A 22,669-nucleotide genomic window follows, 5' to 3' on the forward strand; every position below is an offset into this window, starting at 1 on the left:
ATTCAAACTTCGACTCCATATGCACAACTTCGATATTTACTTAGTATCCACCTCAAGTAATCCAAGGGTCAACACCAACTATCACAGCTCCACAATGAACACTCTCCTTCTCGAAAACTTTTTGGAGTTGGAGAAGTTTCGTACAAGATCAAACACTAGAATACAACAAGAAATGCAAAATGCACAAGCAAATACAATAGAAATGATTTTATAATAAAGAACCTTGCTTGATTGATCTCTTGTTGCCAGGAAATGTCTCTTGTTGATTTAGAAATGCAGTAGCACTTCACTTCAGAATCTCCAAGAACCGCCGACTTCAAAACTTCACGAAAACCTCTTTTTCTAGGATTTCTCTCAGGCCAAACAATGTCTCCCAATCGATTGCCACGTAGGATCTGACTATTCAAACCTATAAAATATTCTTTTTTGCCCAACCAATTGATTGGTTAACTTCCAATCGATTTTGAAGCCTTATGTTATCCTAATCGATTGACCATGTTGAGTCAATTAAGCCAATTGATTTAGCAACCTTCTATTCCCTCACGAGAACCTTGTCAATCGATTATCCCAATTCAATTCAGTAGTACTCAATCGATTAGGCCAATCAATTTGACAACCTTTTATTTCCTCGTGAAACTGCTATAAATCGATTACCTCAATCGATTACTTTGGATCAATCAATTAAGTCAATTGATTGCCCAATTCTAAACTTCGAATATGAGTTTTGGGTTTACCAATCGATTGGCACATTGCCTTAATCCATTAGTAACCTTGAATTCAGTCCTCTTAAGATTGAATTTGTGTCTTTCTTGGTATTCAGTTGACCTCAATCTACCAAGACTCTTTTTGCTCAACATCTAATCATCCTTAATCCATTGAGACTATCCGTTGCTTAGCATCCAATCAACCTTGATTTGCCAAGGCTTCTTCACTAAGTGTCATATCCTCCTTGACGTACTTGGACTTTGCTCTTGCCAACTTTCTGTTAGACTTCCATTCACCAAGTGCGGTCCTCTTTGGCCCACTTGGATTTTTCTCTTGTCAACCTTCCCACTAGACTTCCATTCACTAAGTACGGTCCTTTTTGACCCACTTAGATTTTTATCTTGACAACCTTCTTGTTGGAATTCTTTTACCTAACTTTCAGTTAGGACTTTCCATTGTCTAACTTTTAGTTAGAACTTTCTCTTACTTAACTTTCAGTTAGGACTTTCTTTGCCTAACCTTCAGTTAAGATTTTTCATTGTCTAACTTCTAATTAGGACTTCTCATGCTTAACCTCTAGTTAGGACTTTCCAAGTCAAATATATGGTCCTCCCTTGACCTACCTGACTTCTCTCTCATATATTGTCAAATATTAAAACTCAAGCTTAAGTCAATCCGAGCTTAGTCAACTAGCTAGTCATCCTTGACTTGAGAATGATTACACCAACAATCTCCCTCTTTTTAATGTTTGCTAATGATTACACCTAGGGTTTACTTGGTATCCACCTCAAGATGAGGTGACTAATCCAAGGATCCACACGACACGCTCACTCCACTATGAAAACCTCCTTCTCGGTCGCAGCCGGTGGCAGAGAAGCCTCGTACAACACTCGCACACAACACACCACAAATACAACAAGAGGAAACAAAAATACAATGCAACACACTCCTCTTCTTGCTTACTTGTGCTTGTCATCGCCTCTTGAACCTTGGAGAAACTCCCCAAGTGCCTTCAAGAACTAGCATGAGTAGATCGGAGAAGCTCGCTGTGAGTCGCTGAAGAACGACGCAAAAGATCGCAAGAGATATGCTGAGAAAAAGCTCCGCCTAGGCTTTATACAGTAGCTCCAATCGATTGAATTCATCCCCAATCGATCGCCACGTCACATCAGGACAATCCCAGCCGTCCACCACCTGCATCCTGCGTAACGGTCGAATCTCAATCGATCGACCAATCGATTGGGAACATCTGGATCGATCGATGGATCGATCCAGAAGCATTCTGTGCTTCTCGCGATCGCGCGAGAACACCTCTGCCCAATCGATCGACCGATCGATTGGCAGCTCCCCAATCGATCGCCCGATCTATTGGGAAGGGCTCTGTGCTCACAAAATATGGTCCCAATCGATCGACCAATCGATTGGGTCATTCCTTTCTTCGCAACACACTCCAATCGATCCATTGATTGATTGGTCCCTGGTTCAATCGATCGCCCGATCGATTGACCAGCCTGGACTTGACTCAAACTCAAGTCCAAACTCCCAAACCCAACTCCAGGTCAACCATGACCTGCTGGGTCTCCATGTCTAGCATTTGGCCACTCCCGACCAACCTCGAACTAGCCTTCTAGCCTCCTCCATTTGCCTTGCGCCCCTCGGATATCTCCCCATCCTTCACGCCTTACCTTCTGGAGCTTCCATCGGCCTCATCCTAGTTGTCGGGTTATACACCACACTCGATCAACCTCGAACTAGCGTTCTAGCCTCCTCCATCAGCCTTGCGTCTCTCGGATATCTCAATCCTTTACGCCTTGCCTTCGGGAGCTTCCTTCGGCCTCATCCTAGTTATCGAGTTCTCCTTGCCAAGTCACACTAGGACTTACCTTGCTAAGACCACATGCTTGGACTTTCAACCTTTGTCAAGATCACACTTGGACTTTCCCAAATGCCTGGCTCCTCACCAAGACTTTCTCCCTTTGCCAAGATCACACTTGGACTTTTCAATTGCCTGATCTCATTTATCAGGACTTTCACCACCAAGTCTGGTCAACACTGACCTACTTGGATTTTCACTCTTGCCAACCTTCCTGTTGGACTTACCTTTGCCTAATCTCCAATTAGGACTTTCCCAGTCAAGTCTCCTGTCAACCTTGACCTACTTAACTTCTCTCTTGCCTAACCTCCAGTTAGGACTTTCCCAGATGCCTAAACTCCAGTTAGGACTTTTCCATTACCTAAACTCCAGTTAGGACTTACCCAGTCAAGTCTCCGGTCAACACTAACCACTTGACTTGTCTTTTCATCAACCTGGTCAATCCCTTGACTATCTCCACAATAGGACAATTGCTCCAGCAATCTCCATACATTGTCAAATATCAAAACTCAATTCCCGACTCAAGCTTGACTCAACTCAGGCTTAGTCAAACTGGTCAAACATGACCTAGGGAAATTGCCCCAACAGAGCTGACCTGCGTCGCCGTCCTGCGGCAAAACTATATTCGCTCGACATAGTGTATTGAGATAGCGAGCGCTCGACTCATTCATGCGTTCGAGTTGGCCGTCACTGCCACGGTCGATTATCTGAAGACAGAGGGTCATATCTCTGAAGATTTCACTATTCCTATCATTGACCACACCGGGCTTCTTACCACGATCCCGGATGAGGTCTTTAATTATCTAGAGTGAAGTCGTTGATATGAACTTGTCGTTCGACCTATTTTGATATATGTATTCGCCGTTCGGCTTATTTTGATTAATGAACTCTTTCTGGGCCTTCCATTGCTTGTTCTCTAGCTGCATATATCCGAGCGGATTACCTGTTCCCTCGGTCGCAACTAAATTCATCAGGAGATCATTTTTTTGATCTTTGAGTTGTTGCTCGGCAATCGAGTTTAGGATCGTCTCCTTTCCCGAGGACCCATGTTAGATTGAAATAGTGCCAAGGCGGAGCTTTATAGTCGTCGCTCGACTCTGGAGTTTAACGTCGTCACTCGACGGTCTTCAGGCAAGGTATTTATGGTCACCGCTTTGACCCTAGGGTTTAACGTCGCCGCTCGACGGTCTTCAAGTCGGGTATTTATAGCCGCCGGTTCGGCTCTAGCGCTTAATGTCGCCGCTTGACGGTCTTCAGGCCGGGTGTTTATAGTCGCTGGTTCAGCTCTGGTGTTTAACGTTGCTGCTCAACGGTCTTCAGGACGGGTATTTATAGCCGCCGGTTTGGCTCTGGCGTTTAACGTCGCCGCTCGACAGTCTTCAAGCCGGGTATTTATAGCCGCCGGTTCGACTCTGGCGTTTAACGTCGCCACTCGACGGTCTTCAAGCCGGGTATTTATAGCCGTCGATTCGGCTCTGGCGTTTAACGTCGCCTCTCGACAGTCTTCCAGCCGGGTATTTATAGCCGCCGGTTCGACTCTGGCGTTTAACGTCACTGCTCGACGGTCTTCAAGACGGGTATTTATAGCCGCCGGTTTGCCTCTAGTGTTTAACGTCGCCATTCGACGGTCTTCAAGCCGGGTGTTTATAACCGCCGGTTCAGCTCTGGCGTTTAATGTCGCCGCTCGACGGTCTTCAAGCCTGGTATTTATAGCCGCTGGTTCGACTCTGGTGTTTAACGTCACCGCTCGACGGTCTTTAGGCCGGGTGTTTATAGCCGCCGATTCGGCTCTGGCATTTAACGTCGTCGCTCGACGGTCTTCAAGCCGAGTGTTTATAGCCGTCGGTTCGGCTCTGGCGTTTAACGTTGCCGCTCGACGGTCTTCCGAGTCGCCCCGTTGTTCAGTAATGATCTTGCAATCCTTTGCTTTTCGATTTTAACCCTGCAGTCAAAGGACGAGGGGGAAAGAAGGGATACACGGTACTAAATACATCGGCGCACCTTCACCCAGTTCGGTACAGCTGGAGATGGTTCGCACTCCATGGACATTCCAGTCGTCATCCGTCCTCTTCTAAATAGTAAGCTCCCGAGCAAAGCTTCTCCACGATCCTGAACGGTCCAGCCCACAGAGCCTCCAACTTGCCAACGTCACCAACCGGCTTCACCTTCTTCCATACTAGGTTGTCAACCTGAAAGGATCGGGGAATCACTCGCCGGTTGTAGCTTTGCCTCATTCTCTGCCGATAGGCTGTCAGCCGAGCGGCCGCCTTGGCGCGTGTCTCATCCACCAAATCAAGCTCCAGTTGTCTTCGCTTGGCGTTATCCGCGCTATACTACTACACCCGATCAGATTCTATTCCGACTTCGAAGGGAACGACTGCCTCACCCTCATACACCAAGTGGAAAGGCGTGACACCCGTTCCCTCCTTTGGCGTCATTCGGATTGCCCACAATACGTCTTGGAGTGCATCCACCCAGCTGCTTCCGACGTGGTCGAGTCAAACTCGGAGAATCCGTAGGATCTCCCGATTGGCCACTTTGGCTTGCCCATTTCTCTAGGGGTAAGCCACTGAGGTGAAGGTCTGCTGGATGTTGTATCCTTCGCACCACTCTCTGAGTTGCCGACCGACAAATTGTCTTCCGTTGTCTGAGATGAGCCGGCGTGGGATGTCGAACCAACAAATAAGGTGCTGTCAGATGAACTTCTTGACCATCTGTTCGGTGATCCTGGCCAGCGGCTCGGCCTCTACCCACTTGGAAAAGTAATCAACGGCCACGAGTAAAAACCTCCATTGACCAGTTGCCAGGGGAAGGACCCCACTATGTCCAGGCCCCACTAGTCGAACGGGCAAGATACCGCAGACGCCTTCATTTCTTCCATCGGGCGGTGTGAGAGATTGTGGTACCTTTGGCAGGACAAGCAAGTGGATACGGTCCGAGCGGCGTCCTCCTGAAGGGTCGGCCAAAAGTATTCAGCCAGCAAAATCTTCCTTGCTAGCGAACGGCCGCCTGAATGTCCTCCACAGGAGCCTTGGTGTACCTCATGCAGTATGTATTCGATGTCTTCGGGCCCGACGCATTTGAGAAGCGGTCGGGAGAAAGCTTTCTTGTACAGCTGGTCTCCGATTAATGTGAATTTGCCTGCTCGCCTTCTCAGCAGGTGAGCCTCTTCCTGATCAGAAGGCGTAGCTCCTGCTCGCAGAAACTCTATGAGCGTCGTTCTCCAATCGCTCGGAAAGGTAAGTCCTTCCATCCGGTCGATATGGGCCACGAGGGACACTTGGTCGATCGGCTGCTGAATGATGATCGACAATATGGAGCTGGCTAGTTTCGCCAGTTCATCCGCCGCTTGATTCTCCGCTCGAGGAACCTTCTTTATAACTACCTCCTGGAAATTGGCTTTCAACTTTTCGAAAGCGTCGGCATAGAGCCTGAGCCGAGCGCTATTGATCTCGAATGTTCCGGAGAGTTGCTGGGTGACTAACTGTGAGTCCGAATGAATTAGAACTCTGATGGCGCCCACGTGCCGAGCGGCTTGCAGCCAGGCTATGAGAGCCTCGTACTCGACCTCGTTGTTGGTTGCTCGGTACTCCAGCCGAATAGACAGCTGCATCCGCACTTCTTTGGGGGAGATCAGTAGTATTCCCACCCCACTCCCTTGCTGGGTGGAAGACCCATCCACGTACACCTTCCATGTGACTTCGGGCTCGGGGTCTTGCACCTCGGTGACGAAGTCTGCTAGAGATTGTGCCTTTATGGCTGTCCGGGGCTGATATTGAATATCAAACTCACTGAGCTCTGTGGTCCACTTAATCAGCCACCCTGATGCTTCTGGATTGAGGAGGACCCTGCTCAACGAGCTGTTGGTCATTACTATGATGGTATGCGCGAGAAAATATGGACGGAGCCTCCGAGCGGCGAGGACCAGTGCAAAGGCAAGCTTCTCGAGACCGGTGTAGCAGGATTCAACGTCTTTTAATATATGGCTCAAGAAGTATACAGGTTGTTCCTCGCCGCTCGACCTTACAAGGGTCGAGCCGACCGCATGATCGGTCGAGGCCAGGTAATTTTTGAGGGGTTCACTAGCTATTGGCTTGGCTAGCACTAGTAAGGAGTTGAGATAGGCTTTGAGCTCCTTGAACGCCCGATCGCACTCCTCGTCCCACTTGAACTTCGTGGCTCGGCGCAGGATTTTGAAAAACAGTAGGCTCTGGTCAGCAAACTTTGAAATGAACCTTGATAAAGCTGTTATCCAACCGGTAAGACGCTGCGCTTCCCTTAGGTTTCTTGGTGGTAGCATATCTTGTAGCGCTTTCACCTTACTTGGATTAGCCTCAATGCCCCGCTCGGTCACAATGTATCCCAGGAAACGTCCGCTCTTGGCGCCGAACAAGCATTTCTGGGGGTGAGCTTGATTTCGTACGTCCGCAGCGTATGGCAAGTCTCCTTTATATTTGCACAGAGATCGGCAACCCAGAGTGATTTAATCAATATATCATCTACATATACCTCCATATTGTGCCCAATCTGCTGCCTGAATACTTTGTTCATAAGACGCTGGTAAGTAGCCCCAGCGTTCTTCAAGCCGAACGGCATCACGTTGTAGCAGTAGGTGTCGTCCGCCGTGATGAAGCTAACCTTTTCCTGGTCCTCGCGGGCGAGTGGCACCTAGTGGTATCCCTGGTATGCATCCAACATACATATTAGCTCGCACCCGGTGGTTGAATCTACCATCTGATCAATTTTGGGCAGAGGATAAAAGTCTTTTGGGCATGCATTGTTTAGGTCCCAAAAGTCGATGCAGACTCTCCATTTGTTGTTTGTCTTGGAAATGAGTACTACGTTCGCGAGCCAGCTCGGGAATTGCACCTCGCGAATGTGGCCGACCTCCAGGAGCTTCTCAACCTCCGCTCGGATTATTTGATTCTGTTCAGCACTGAAGTCTCTCTTTCATTGCTTTACTGGTCGGGCGTCTGGTCGGACGTGGAACTCGTGCTGAGCCACGCTTGGGGAAATGCCGGCAATCCGTGTGTCAACCATGCGAAGATATCGTGGTTTTGTTGAAGGCATTCGATGAGCTCTTTTCTCTGTTCCCCATCCAAGTCAGATGCTATGAAGGTGGTGGCCTCCGATCGACCAGGATGAATCTGCACCTCCTCCTTTTTCTCATAAACTAAAGTAAGAGGTTTCTCGGTTATAGTGTTTACCTCAATCCGGGGTGCCTTCCGTGCGGATATGGCTTCAGAGCGGACCATTTCCACGTAGCAGCGCCAAGCTGCTATCTGGTCTCCTCGGACCTCTCCTACTTGGTCCTCGACGGGGAATTTTATTTTCTGACAAAAAGTCGAGACGACCGCCCGAAAGTCGTTGAGGGCTGGGTGCCCCAGGATCACGTTGTAGGCGAAGGGGGCGTCTACCACGATAAAGTTAGTGGCCCGCGTCCTTCAGAGCGGCTCTTCTCCCAGCGATATGGCTAGTCTGGTTTGTCCGACCGGCAGAACCTTGTTTCCTGTGAACCCGTACAGTGGGGTTGTCATTGGCAACAGCTCGGCTCTGTCAATCTGGAGTTGGTCAAATGCCTTCTTGAAGATGATGTTGACTGAGCTGCCTGTGTCAATAAATATGCGATGAATAATATAATTTGCTATTACCGCTTTGATAATGAGAGCGTCGTCATGCGGTATTTCGACTCCCTCAAGGTCCCTCGGACCAAAGCTAATCTCAGGCTCGTTCACCTTCTCTTCGCTGTAGCCTACAACGTGGATCCTTAGCTGCCGGGCCTGTGACTTCCGGGCCCGGTTAAAATCTCCGCCGGTGGGCCCCCCTGCTATGATATTGATCTCCCCCCGAGCAGCATTGCTTCTATTTTCTTCCTCCCGTACGGATGGTCTAGCTCGCTCGTGAGAGGTCCGGGGCTGATCATCGTGATGTGGCTGCTCGGATGATCGCCTAACTTCTTGTCGCTCAGCGTCCTGGTGCCAATGCCGCTGGTTCGGCGAGGGCGATCGACGGCGATAGTTTCTTGGCATTGGCGAGACAACTGGGGTGAACCTCCGACAACCGTGGGTGTTGTGACTAGCCGACTGGTGTAGGGAACAAAACATGGGAGTCCATACCTTTCCCCTTGCCTTCGACCGTTCGGATGCCACATGCTGAACGGCGCGTGGTCTAACTTCTTGATACAGCCTCATCCCCTCGGCTCGAGGCCCTCTAGGTGGTTGGCTGGCCGGCTACCTCCGCTCGGTTGACGCTGGTGGTTCAATAGGCATTTCCTTCCTTCTGGTCGCTTGGGTCTCTTCCACGTTAATGTACTCGCTTGCCTTTTTTAGCATATGGTCGTAATCGCGAGGCGGCTTCCGGATGAGCGAACGGAAGAAATCCCCATCGGTCAGTCCTTGGGTAAAGGCGTGCATTATGGTCTCAGATGAAACTGTCGGGATATCCATGGCCACCTGGTTGAATCATTGAATGTAGGCTCAGAGAGTCTCTCTAGGCCCCTGCTTCATGGAGAATAGGCTGACGCTCGTCTTCTGATAGCGCCTGCTACTCGTGAAGTGGTGGAGGAACGTCGTTCGGAAGTCCTTAAAACTCTGAATCGATCCGTCCGGCAACCTCCGGAACTATCGTTACGCAGAGCCGGATAGGGTAGTGAGGAAGACTCAACACTTAACTCCGTCAGTGTATTGATGGAGAGTAGCAGCGTTATCGAACTTACCGAGATGGTCATCTGGGTCAGTCGCACCACTGTATTCTCCAATTGCCAGGGGGCCATAGTGTCTCGGGAGCGGATCCTGCAGAATCGCCTCTGAGAACTAGCGATTGATCCGCTCGGGAGAAGCATGGGTCTGAGGCGCCTTGCCTTTCTTGACGTCCTGAGCGGGAGCCTCATCGGATGATCCTTGGTTGGCCTGGGCGAGCTCGGAGGGAGTTTGGAATAGAGCCCGATGGAATGGAATCGGGGCGGGCGGCGCCTCTCCTGGCGTGTTGGTCTGCCCCTTATTCTACGCCCAGGTAGAAAACTGCTCCGGTCGATCTTTTAACGCCACTCGGCCACCGGATGCCGAGGTGGCCTGCTGCGCAAGCCGGTCAACTTGTGTCTTCTGCTGCTGCTCCACTAATTTTTCCGCTCTCGCCTGGACGAGCGCGTCGAGTTCATCTGGAGAGAGCGTCACGGTGGAGAGAGCGTCCAGCTTCCTCCATCTTATCGACTCATATTCAGGTGAGTTCCCACAGACGACGCCAATTTGATCCTGTCCGAGTGCTGAGACGATGGTCCCTGGGGACGTGGCGCTCCCTACTGGCTTCACGTAAGGTCCGGGATGGCGTAGACCTCTGTCGAGAACCTGCAAGCACAAAACTGAGCTGGGAAGGGGTTCCCGACGACGACCCTCCGACGCTCAAGTTAGTTCCCGGCGGCGAGAAATCGAAGCAGAGTAATGAGAACGGTAGATACAGTGGTGAATAGCGCATATCTCCATTGAAGTCTAGGGGTGCTTATATAGGGCTCCCTGAAGGTGTATGCACGCTTACCAAGACGTGTGCGCTTCTCAAAGCATACCTGTAATGAGTGTGTCAGAAAAGCGTATCTGACGTCATACCTTAACAGACCGGGCATATCCCTGACGTGACAGTGGAGGCTTCCATCGTACGATTCTCTGTCTGACCATGCCGCCAACCATGTCGTTTGTCAGTGACACCTGCCCCGAGGAAGACATCCCCTCCTGCTCATCTAGCCGTTTACAAGACTGAGCGGGGGGTCCGCTCGGCTGCGCCCCCACACTGCTGAGGGAATGATCGAGCCGAGTGGGAGGCCCGCTCGTCCCCTAGTACTTCATCCTGCTCTCGCCTCGCCACGTGTAGTCGAGCCGTGTTCCCCGTCCGGCCGAGCGGGGACTCCGCTCGGCCCCTGAGCGTCGAAAACCCAGCGTTAAGCTGGGTTGTTGCATCGCCTCCCTGGCAGTACACCGGCCGCTCGGCCGAGTCCGGAATGTTGACCGTGCTGATTCTGACCCCCACACGTCATTGGCTCCTCTACCATCCGGGTCCCACTTTATCCCTGGATCATCTTGTATTGGCTATTTATGAGGAGAAAGGAATTGCTATCAATAGTTGCTCTAAAGATTGACAGAACATTGCACTAATTAAAGAATGGAACCCAAGTCATGCAGGCCTGCAAATACATTGCAGGTAACATTGAACAAAGAATCGTGCAAAAAACTTCAAATTCAATTGCTATCTTTTCCCATGGTGGGTCTAGGATGATGACGCCTCGAACCAGATTTCGTCTCTGCCACGTCTAGCAGGAATCTTGGTTGGCAGCTTCCTTGACGGAGGAGATCTTGAATCTCAAACTGTTTTTCTAGGTGGCTCCTGACGTTGTTCCAACAATAAGTCTATGTGGTATGCCTGCATATTGAAGAAATAATTAAGAATGTACTAAGCCAGTTATACTGTTTTTCAGAGAGATCGAAACATTGATTGCATCATATGAGTACTTGAATGGCAAGGTTGCTGCACTCCAGGCACTAGAACAAACCATAGCATTTCCATTGAATATAAGAAACACAATGATCACCACAAAGAAGCACAAAGTTTGAGCAAGGAATTCTTTGTTTCGCTAGGCATTACCTGAACAACGAAGTTGCGTCTTTCACAGTCCATGAGCATGTTAATTGTCCAATTCAATCGAGACGTTAGCTTATCCCTGAGTACTGAAACTGATCTGATCCCTAAATGTAAACGATCAACTTCATTGAACCACAAACAAGTGAATAGATTGGTAATTGGCATGTGATCCTTGATGATCATGCATCCCTCAGGGACTTTTGTAGTTTACAATAATAATAACAATCAAATTTTATCCCACTAAGTATGATCGATTATATGGATCATTTTATGCTATTGAGCTCTATCTCTTATTATATCATCTATACTTAAATAAATTTATCTTCTTTTATTATTGCTAACTAAGTCTTTTTTTATCTTTCTCTTACTCGTTTAATATGCGTGTTTGTCATAGTTTCACATTGTCTAACTAGAGCATTATTGATTGTCTAAGTACATATCTGTATCATCTTAAACATATTTTTCGAAATTTTTTCTCAATAAATACAACTCCAAGATCTATAATTTATGATCATAAATATTTAGAAAACTGACAAACTAGAAGCACTTGAAACCTTTCAAAGAATCCATACTAAAAGGGTCTACTGACCGCTTGTAATAGGAAGCTTGAATGAAGAATAATGTCTTAGACCCTCTTTCTTATAAAATTCGACTTGAAAAATCTATGGATGCATTATCATTAGAGGTGTAATTGAGCTTAGTCGAGTCGAACTCTTGAATGTTTAAATTTGACTTGTTTATAATTAAGCCAAACTCGAACTTTATTTAATAAATATATTCATGACTCACGAACTCATTCGAGCTTTTATCCCAACCTAAACGAGCTTAATAAATATAAATTATAAATTTAGATATTTATTAAAAATTAAATTATATATTTATATAAAATTATAATATTCTTATTAAAATTTATAATTTTATTCTAATAAATAAATTTAATATATTTGTCTATATTTTTCATAATAAGTAGAGTGTAAAATCTATAAATTCAATATCAAAACTCTTATTTTTTTCATTTAAAAGTTAATTCATGAGCTAATAACAAACGTGTTCACGAACTAACGAGTCGAGTATTGTGAAATTTAAGTTTGGTTTACTTATCTTAACAAGTCTCATTAAACGAGCTCACATGAGTTTTTATCGAATCGAACTTCGAATAACTCATAAGTAGCTTGGTTCATTTACACCCCTAATTATCATACTTTCCAGCAGCCTTGTTAGCCTCTGCTTCCTCAAAAACATCAAAACGCCTGTAGTGCTGGGAGATTGCAAAAGTGTAGTTCTTCCATCACAAGAATCTGTAAGAGACTCCAATTCCCATCTTTGTTTGGCAAAAAAAATAAATAAATAAATAAATAAATAAATTTAATGTGTAATTCTTCCACCACAAGAATCTGAAATCCTGTCAAATTAGTGATGGTATATTTATAAGTTATTCAAAATCCAATTTTTGTTTAGCTAAAAAAAGGGACGTCATTGAAATATTCATAAACCCTAATGAATTATGGCAGAGCAAAATAGATTCAAAACCATGAAAAAGAGCAGAGAGTTGCTAGAATAACAGTCATTTTTGTAATATCATTTGCAGATGTGGTCCAACTTGTCCTCTCTAGACAATAAAAATTCAAGCTAGCACCAATCAGCAGTCAGTGCTAAGGGACATTGACAGAAGGATTTCTTTGTGTACTCAAAATACAGAGATAAACTTTTTTTTGTATAAGTTAGTGCAGACTACATACAAAACATAGAAAAGAAGATAATGGACAACCACAATTTTCAACACCTTGGTACTCTACCAAGCTAATTAATCAGGGTCAGTCAACCAATCACTTCAATTTATAATTCCTTTTAAAAAAAACTATCATTTGACTACAAATAGTGTCATCTACCTTGAGTTCATAAACATTAATCTGATAATTATAATACTCTTCCAAGATGGAAGTTAAATCCGAAACTAATTCAGTTGTAGCATAATGTTACATAAAGTTATAAAAGTGCAAAAGATGCATTTGGTATCAATTAATGTTGAATCACAATGATTGAATATAAAATCTATCCAATCCTAGTTTAGACCAAATGAGAAGCAATGTGAAACAATGAAAACATCATCCAAACCCTAAAGCATAGCTGAGATAAATTTATTTATGCTTTCTAGTGTTGGATAAGAAGCATGTTCATTGATTAAGTATACCTCTCAAGAACTTGGTAGGGGTTCACAACAAGCTCAAGATTTCCATCAATCCAAAGAGAGAAACAGACATTTGGGAAAAGCCTATGTAGCAGAAGTTTTGGATTCTGATAGATATAGACATTAGTTAGAATCATCTATGCATATCTTGATCAAAAACAAATTCAATAATTAATGATGTGCACAAAAATTACTGCATAGAGGATAAAAAAACAAATGAACATGAACATAGTCTCAACTTACGTAGTAATTTCTTGCATAATCTAACAGAACTACAATTGAAGGTAACAAAATGTATGAATAAACTTTTACATACTGAGTGAAACCAATTCAGCTTTTCTGCAAAATTTCCACATTAATAATGTATGTAAAAAGCCAATAACTAAACTTAAAAATGTGCATCCTCATGTTTTATCAAGATCGAATTAACTATAACAGCTGCCTATACATGATCGTTAAACTGCAAAATGTTCCCAGTATACAGGGTTTGCTTTCACCTCTATTATTCCTTGAATGGAAAAGGAGAGGGGGAGAGAGAGAGAGAGAGAGAGAGTTGCAAAGAGCACTTCTTTTTTTTCAAAAAAAAAAATCAACCACTTGTGCTAAGTGTGTCCAAATATCTGAAAACTACTCTTATGCAATCAACATTGTTACACTATGCATTGTGTCATATTAGGATGGATATATTCATATGCCCCAAGATCCCCATTGTTAATCATCATCCTCATGTTAACATGTCTCAGTTATATATTGGTCGATAACCAAATCACTTTTCGGATGAAGGTTTCTTCCTTTGCTAATCTTTTTCTCATCGTTTCTAGGAGTGTAAATGAATCAAGTCGCTCATGAACTATTCGAAACTCGATTCGATAAAAGCTCGTTTGAACTTGTTTAATGAGACTCGTTAAGATAAACAAACCAAGCTCAAGCTTCACAATACTCAGTTCGTTAGCTCGTGAGCATGTTCGTTAATAAGCTCATGAATCAACTTTTAAATGAAAAATAATAGTTTTGATATTAAATTTATAGATTTCACATTCTACTTATGAAAAATATAGACAAATATATTAAATTTATTTATTAGAATAAAATTATAAATTTTAATAAGAATATTAGAATTTTTTTTTAAATATATAATTTAGTTTTTAATGAATATTTAAATTTATAATTTATATTTATTAATCTCGTTTATGCTTGATAAAAGCTCGAATAAACTCGTAAGCCATGAATATATTCGTTAAATAAAATTCGAACTCGGCTCAAATATTCAAGAGTTCAGCTCGACTTGGCTCGATTACATCCCTAATCATTCTCTTTTTTTTTTTAATTCTACATCAAGTTTTATACTCAACTATTCAGGTCAACCTAGCAATAATGCATGTGAATAAGGAATTTCAATTTAAAGTTATGTTTAAGAGTTCATTTTGGTAGGTTCTCCTCTTTAGAAAAATAAGTGTTCAAAGAAGTCTCAAAGTTGGAAAATGCGTAATTTAGGAATGCAATAATGTTTTGGTAGAAGTTTAATTTAATTTGGTTGGTTTCCTAATTTAAAATTTGATTGAGTATTTAGGTATAAGATTCTTTATTTTCTAGAGTATTTTTAGTTCATCTTCAATTTTATTTGGATATAAGTCTTTAAAGAGACTTAATTTTTCCCATATTAATTGTCCTTCGCATAATAATAATTTTGCTTCATGAGTTTTTGTCCTCCATACTGCATATCAAGTGATATCAGATCTCTATCTGAGTTTTGATTCACTTCTGTGTTGCATTAATTTGGTATTAGAGCTAAATTTCTAATATGGTATTAAATACTTAACTCCATTTTCACTTGAACCCCTCTTCCACCAATGCGGATTCACTTGTCCATTACCTCCATGCCTCTAGTGTCACTCTATTCATCACCCCAGTGCCTCTCCACTAAACCTTACCAAATACTAGATCACATGATGGCCTCTTCTTTTGACAACACATTCATCTAGCACTACTTTCTACATAAATCCACCCCATAATTGCAGTAACTTAAACTGCAAAGATCAATCATCGCAAGAACCACCTGCGACTACAGATAACAAAAACCAACACCAACACAATCTATAATAGATTGTTGTAAATAACCCAAAGGCTACTTCTTGAACCCTTCAATAGCAGTAGAACCTCCTTCCTTGCCACACCTTTTGCAAAACCAAACATCAAAAGTTGCATAGCTTCATCCACCGCAGCACACACAAACACCCTCTCATGAAGATTCAATGTTCTATTTTCTTAACACCCGAGTCCTACCGTTTCTCACTCTGCGGTTCCTTCTCCCATGTGCAATAAATCTCGGCTTCCACCTCGTCATGACAAGAGTTGACCCTTATTGTTGTATTATTTAAATCAAGTCATAATTAAGATAGAATATATCCGTATTTAATGGATATGCTTTGAATAAATGAAAGGCTAAGGTTAGATCTAGATGCATAATTTTAGGATCGGATTGTTTTTTCTTACTGCTATATAAAGACATATGTATAGCCTATGCTTTGTATGAACTTTTAATGAGAAATCAATAGTACATTAATTCTTTGCTATCTTTCTCTTATTTATCTAAGTGCTATCAGGTGTTTTCTTTGACTCTTTTTCATTTGAGTGTTATCAAAGTGGTATCAGAGCCGGTAACCTTCTAGCTCGTTTTTTTTTGTAGTAAAATATGACAAACAATTTTAATGTTGTTTGGTCTGGTCCCAAATTAGATGGGAAGCTCGATTATAATTATTGGCAGATAATGATGTCTACACATTTAAAAGCTCAAAATCTTTGGAGCTCTATTGATTCAGGTCTTTCAGAAGGAGCCGATGCAAACTCTCAACGTCGAGATCAACTTGCGTTGGGACAAATTCATCAAGGAGTTGATTATTCAATTTTTGGTTTGATTGCAAATGCCAAGACGGCAAAGGAGGCGTGGGACATCTTAAAATTGTCATACAAAGGAGTTGATCGAGCACAAAAATCCAAGTTGCAGTCGCTACGAAGGTTACACGATCGATGCGAGATGTCATCTACAGAAACAGTTGAGCATTATTTTTCACGTCTTACTGATCTTGTCAATAAAATGAGATTATATGGTGATAAAATTGGAGATGATGCTGTTGTTGAGAAGATTCTTCGAACCATACCATTGAAGTATGATCATGTGGTGGCCTCAATTCAAGAATCACATGACATTGAACTGCTGACAATTGCAGAATTAAAAGGTATGATAGAAAGCCATATTGACAGGATCGAAGCAAAGACGGAAACACCAACAAATGAAGAAGCTTTAAAGAGTCAGGTTACTCTTAACACGACTGACTCTAGTCAAAGAGGAGGAGGATTCAATAGAGGTCGAGGAAGAGCAAGAAGAGGATATAGAGGAAGAGGTCGAGGTAACTACTCAAATCAAGGAAGAAGTGGAGATAATGCCATGCAAGAGAGGTTTTCGGCTCACTGCTATAATTGTGGAAAATATGGGCACAAAATTGCAGATTGTAGATACAAGAAATTCAACAATCATGGCAACCAGGCAAACATTGCTGGAAATTATGGTGAGGACTCTAATGAATCTGAGACTTTACTTTTGGCTAGTAATAGTTTACCTGCAAATGAGAACGTATGGTTTTTGGATACTGGATGTAGTAACCATATGTGTGGAAGAAGAGAGTTATTCTCGGAATTAGATGAATCAATTCAATCAGAGGTTACTTTTGGAAATAAGACAAAAGTACCAATATTGGGAAAAGGTAAAATTTATATCCAGTTGAAGGATGGTTCTCAAAATTTTATATCTGATGTCTTTTATGTTCCAGAACTTCACCAAAACTTATTAAGTATGGGACAATTATCAGAAAAGGGTTATAAAATATGCATTATTCAGGGGTATTGCATCATAACAGATGGAAATGGGAAGTTGATAGCAAAGGTAAAAATGTCTCAGAATAGATTATTTCCTTTGAAAATTCAGCATAAATTTCTTTCTTGCTTTAATTCTGAGATTTTGGATGATAATTGGTTGTGGCATATGCGCTTTGGGCATTTTCATTTTTCTGGATTAAATTATTTAGCAAGAAAGAAGCTTGTTTTTGAGTTGCCTGATATTGTGAAGTCTAATCATGTTTGTGAGACTTGTTTAATTGGCAAGAAGCATAGAGAACCTTTTCCTGTAGGCAAGTCATGGAGAGCCACAAAACAGTTAGAACTTATACATTCAGATTTGTGCACAGTGGAAGTACCATCACTTGGAGGTAATAAGTATTTTATTACTTTTATCGATGATTTGAGTCGAAAAACTTGGGTTTATCCTCTACATCACAAGTCAGAAGCATGTGATATTTTCAAGCAATTTAAATTATTTGTTGAAAAACAAAGTGGACTTGAAATCAAAATCTTAAGAACTGATAGAGGTACAGAATATATTATGTGTGATGATTTTTTAAAGAAGCATGGTATTCAACATCAAATGACAGCTAGATATACTCCACAACAAAATGGAGTGGCTGAGAGAAAAAATAGAACTATTATGGATATGGTAAGATGTATGTTGAAATCAAAAAATCTGCCTAAGCATTTCTGGGCAGAAGCTGTATCTTGTGCTATTTATGTGTTGAACAGGTGTCCAACAAGAAGTGTTCATGATAAGACACCTGAGGAAGCTTGGAGTGGAAGAAAGCCGACTGTCAAACATCTCAAGATCTTTGGTTGTTTGGCATATGCACATGTACCAGATAAGTTGAGGAAGAAACTTGATGATAAAGGCGAGAAGTGTATTTTTATTGGTTACAGTGATACATCAAAGGCTTATAAGCTATATAACCCTGAAACTAAGAAAGTTATTATTAGTCGTGATGTGGTCTTTGATGAACATGGTAGTTGGAATTGGTGTATAGAAAAAGAAAAGTCTATTATTGTTCCTGATATTCCTGACGACTTTCTGGATGAACAGCCTACTCAAGATAATGTTCAAGTTTCTGTACAATCTGAAGCACCAACTAGAAGATCACAACGCGAGTGCCGATTACCAGCTCGCTTGCAAGATTATGTGTTAAGTAATGATAATGATCTGTCTGATGAAGAAATTATTCAGTTTGCTCTTTTTTCAGATTGTGATCCTATATTTTTTGAAGATGCTGCTAAAAAGACTCATTGGTTGAAGGCAATGGACGAGGAAATTCAAGCCATTGAAACTAATGGTACTTGGGAATTGACTGAATTACCTCCAAGAAAAGAACCAGTTGGAGTAAAGTGGGTATACAAGACAAAGTATAAGCCAAATGGTGAAATTGATCGTTTTAAAGCGAGGTTGGTTGCAAAAGGTTACAAGCAAAAAGCAGGTATTGATTATTTTGAGGTCTTTGCTCCTGTAAGTAGACTTGATACAGTACGCATGCTTATTTCACTTTCTGCTCAAAATAATTGGAAACTGTATCAAATGGATGTAAAATCTGCTTTTCTGAATGGCTTCTTGGAAGAAGAAATATATGTCGAACAACCTGCAGGATATGTGAAGAAAGGGGAAGAGAATAAGGTGTACAGGTTGAAGAAAGCTCTATATGGTTTAAAACAAGCACCAAGGGCATGGTATAGTTGTATTGATTCTTATTTTATTGAAAATGGTTTTTTGAGATGTCCTTATGAGCATACTTTGTATGTTAAGCATATTGAATCTGGTGATACACTCATAGTCTGTCTTTATGTTGATGACTTGATTTTTACCGGAAATAACTTAAAGTTAATCATAGAATTCAGGGAAGCCTTGGTTAGTAAATTTGAAATGACAGATATGGGTCTAATGAGTTATTTCCTAGGGCTTGAAGTTATTCAGATGGATGATGGGTTTTTTGTCTCACAAAAGAAATATGCTTCTGATATTTTGAAAAGGTTTAGGATGGAATGCTCCAAACCAGTTCCTACTCCAGTGATTGAAAAGATAAAGTTGTCTAAAGATGAAACTGGTAAGAGTATGGATATTACTGCTTATAAAAGTTTGATTGGGAGTCTAAGATATTTGGTTGCTACAAGGCCAGATATTTCTTTTGGAGTTGGAGTACTTAGCAGGTTTATGGAGAAACCAAAGGATTCGCATTGGGCCGCAGCAAAGCGAATTCTTAGATATGTCAAAGGTACAATTAATGATGGAATTTTGTATTCTACTAATAAAACTGTGGGACTTATTGGATATACAGATAGTGATTGGGCTGGAGATGTTGAGACTAGAAAGAGTACATCGGGATATGCTTTTCATCTTGGTTCAGCTATATTTTCTTGGTCTTCTAAAAAGCAACCGGTGGTAGCACTTTCAACAACAGAAGCAGAATATATAGCGGCAACAAATTGTGCTATGCAAGCAATTTGGCTAAGAAAGATTTTAGATTTTCTACAACACAAACAAGATGGTCCTACGACAATTTTTTGTGATAACAAGTCAACAATTGCATTATCTAAGAATCCAGTATTTCATGGCCGCTGCAAGCATATAGATATCAAGTATCATAAAATCAGAGAATGGGTTGCGGAAAAACAAATCAACATCGAGTATTGTCCTAGTGAATGTCAAGTTGCAGATATCTTTACAAAACCAATGAAGACAGAGATTTTTCTCAAGTTGAAGAAGGCAATTGGGATGGCTAACATTTGTGACTTGGTTTAAGGGAGACTATGTTGTATTATTTAAATCAAGTCATAATTAAGATAGAATATATCCGTATTTAATGGATATGCTTTGAATAAATGAAAGGCTAAGACTAGATCTAGATGCATAATTTTAGGATCGGATTGTTTTTTCTTACTGCTATATAAAGACATATGTATAGCCTATGCTTTGTATGAACTTTTAATGAGAAATCAATAGTACATTAATTCTCTGTTATCTTTCTCTTATTCATCTGAGTGCTATCAGGTGTTTTCTTTGACTCTTTTTCATTTGAGTGTTATCACTTATGCAAATGTTGCTTTATTACCTATTGGCCTATTGCTACTCACAGATCTAAAAAGCCTAGTCATAATCTTTTCTTGCAAACACTCCAACAACACTTCTTCTCTCGATAGTGCGCCTCCACAGCCTATACCTCACCTTCTGTGGCCACTAGTGGATGTTCTAGGCAATTCTTGCTGTCATCAACTTCATCTCCGCTAGTAGATTTTCCACTCCGGAGCCTACACACACACCCCTCCTCCGGCAGAACAATAAAGTGGAGGAAATTATTTCAAGCCTCCTATTAGCAAGAATAAAAAGATCTTATCCAATGGAAGACATTATAAGAGAGTTGAATCTAGTCCAACATCGGCAGCATAGCTAAATGCAGATCTCTATAATAATAATAATAATAATAATAATAATAATCTCTTAACTTTTGCCCTAACTTAACCATCATCCATCATATTTTAGCTTATAAAATAATTCTATCAAACAAAATAAAAATCTTTATTATCCTTAGTTTATTGCATTGCATAATAGACATTATTATATTCTTAGATCGGCATGATGAGAGAAATATATGAGAAATTTTAGAAGCGAGGGTATTAAACCAACTATACTTATATGCAGGACACAGATAGATTCGTAGAAACTAGATAAAAACATATAAATAATTTTAACAAACATTATCCTTTATACACATATAACTCCATGGATAATAGAATGCTCGCTCCCATTATCCTATGTTTAGCGGAGAATTAATCACACGCTGAAAATGTTATTCATTATACGCCCAAACATGTTATGATAGATGCCTCTACTTTTGACAACAAAAAATTTGAATACATTTCTTGATTGGGTAGTTGGCATAAAAGACTATTTCAATCGATAAAAAATGACCCACATTTAATAAGGTCAGTTTGTTAAAGATAGACTCGTTTAATCCATAGGAATTTTAGCAAAGTGTTCTAATCCGCTATAACATGATACAACTAGGACAAATCGGCTAACATGAAATGAGGAGTCACTGGAAATATGTTTCATATTTCAAAGATCGATTCTGTAATAAATTTAAGACCTAAAGTAATCATCCTTAAGTTATAACATAATATGATTTAATTTAATAGTTTACACAGGAATTGTGGTATTAAGGAAGCCTTAGTTGACTCATCATCCAGTGTATTTAGGTCAGAAATTCAAAGAGATAAAAATATATATATATTTTAGTCTATTTCGGAAGTCCAGCATAACATTATAATTGCCAATACTATTCGGAACATTCAGAACACTAGTTCTGTTAGAAAGTGTTAAGAGTTAATACTACCTTATACATAAAATTTCATAAAATAAATTTACAAAAACTCAAATAAAAAAGGAAGTAAATTATCAAAAAATGACACATTCTTTTAAAACATAACCTAAAACCTCATATCCCATTTAAATTTGATGTACTTTCATTTGAATCACAAAGCTTAGCTCCAAAGAGATTTCAAAATTATTTGGTTTCATCTAACCGATAAGACAATCAACCTTATTCACTACAAAAAAATTCAGCATTAGAGACGGAAAATTCCGTCGCTATTCCGTCGCTAAACTAGTTTAGCGACTGATTAGCGACGGAATCATTGCGTCGATACAAATTGTGTCGCTGGCTGTATTTAGAGACGGAATATAAATTCCGTCGCTAATTAGAGACGGAATATATATTCCGTCTCTAAAATATTAGAGACGGGAATTTAATCATCAGTCGCTAACAATAAAATCCTCTCTATGATTTGATTAAAATTATGTCTCTAATTAGAGACGGAACATTTAAATTCCGACTCTAATTAAAGACGGAATTTAAATGTTCCGTCTCTAATTAGAGACGGAACGTAAATATTCCGTCTCTAATTAGAGACGGTTTACGTTCCGTCTCTAATTAGAGACGGAACGTAAATATTCCGTCTCTAATTAGAGACGGAACTTAAATATTCCGTCGCAAGGCATCGACATTTCAAACAATTTCAGGGCAATCAGCGACGGAAAATTAAAGTTCCGTCGTTAGATATCGTTATAACAGTATTTTCCATGGTAAAATTAGAGACGGAATTTTAAAATTTCGTCTCTAATACCTGGAGATTTCAGCAGCACATTTTTGTTCCTGCAGTCATCCTTGTTTACATTTTATAATAATCTAAACCATCACATACAAACAACACAAAACTCACCAAATAACAATACATTCATACAAAAAACTTTATCCAAGCACAAAACAATAATCCAAGCACAAAATTTAAACTAAACATCCAATCACAAAACATAGATAAATATCCAAACATCTCCAACCATAAACACCTGATTGTAT

The 22,669-nt window shown here is 41.3% G+C and overlaps 1 protein-coding gene across 1 annotated transcript; it reads right to left on the bottom strand.

Moving 5' to 3' along the window:
• Nucleotides 1-5,414: 5,414 nt before the first annotated feature.
• On the bottom strand, nucleotides 5,415-6,449 carry LOC121991255. Its single transcript, XM_042545264.1, has one exon. The coding sequence runs from the start codon at nucleotides 6,447-6,449 to the stop codon at nucleotides 5,415-5,417; it is 1,035 nt and encodes a 344-aa protein (XP_042401198.1).
• Nucleotides 6,450-22,669: the final 16,220 nt, after the last annotated feature.

The sequence above is a fragment of the Zingiber officinale genome, chromosome 6B, assembly GCF_018446385.1.
Source record: "Zingiber officinale cultivar Zhangliang chromosome 6B, Zo_v1.1, whole genome shotgun sequence".
Taxonomy (NCBI): Eukaryota; Viridiplantae; Streptophyta; class Magnoliopsida; order Zingiberales; family Zingiberaceae; genus Zingiber; species Zingiber officinale.

Excerpts from the sequence above, each read along its gene's own strand:
- LOC121991255 (XM_042545264.1), bottom strand. The coding sequence starts at position 6,449 with ATGACCAACAGCTCGTTGAGCAGGGTCCTCCTCAATCCAGAAGCATCA.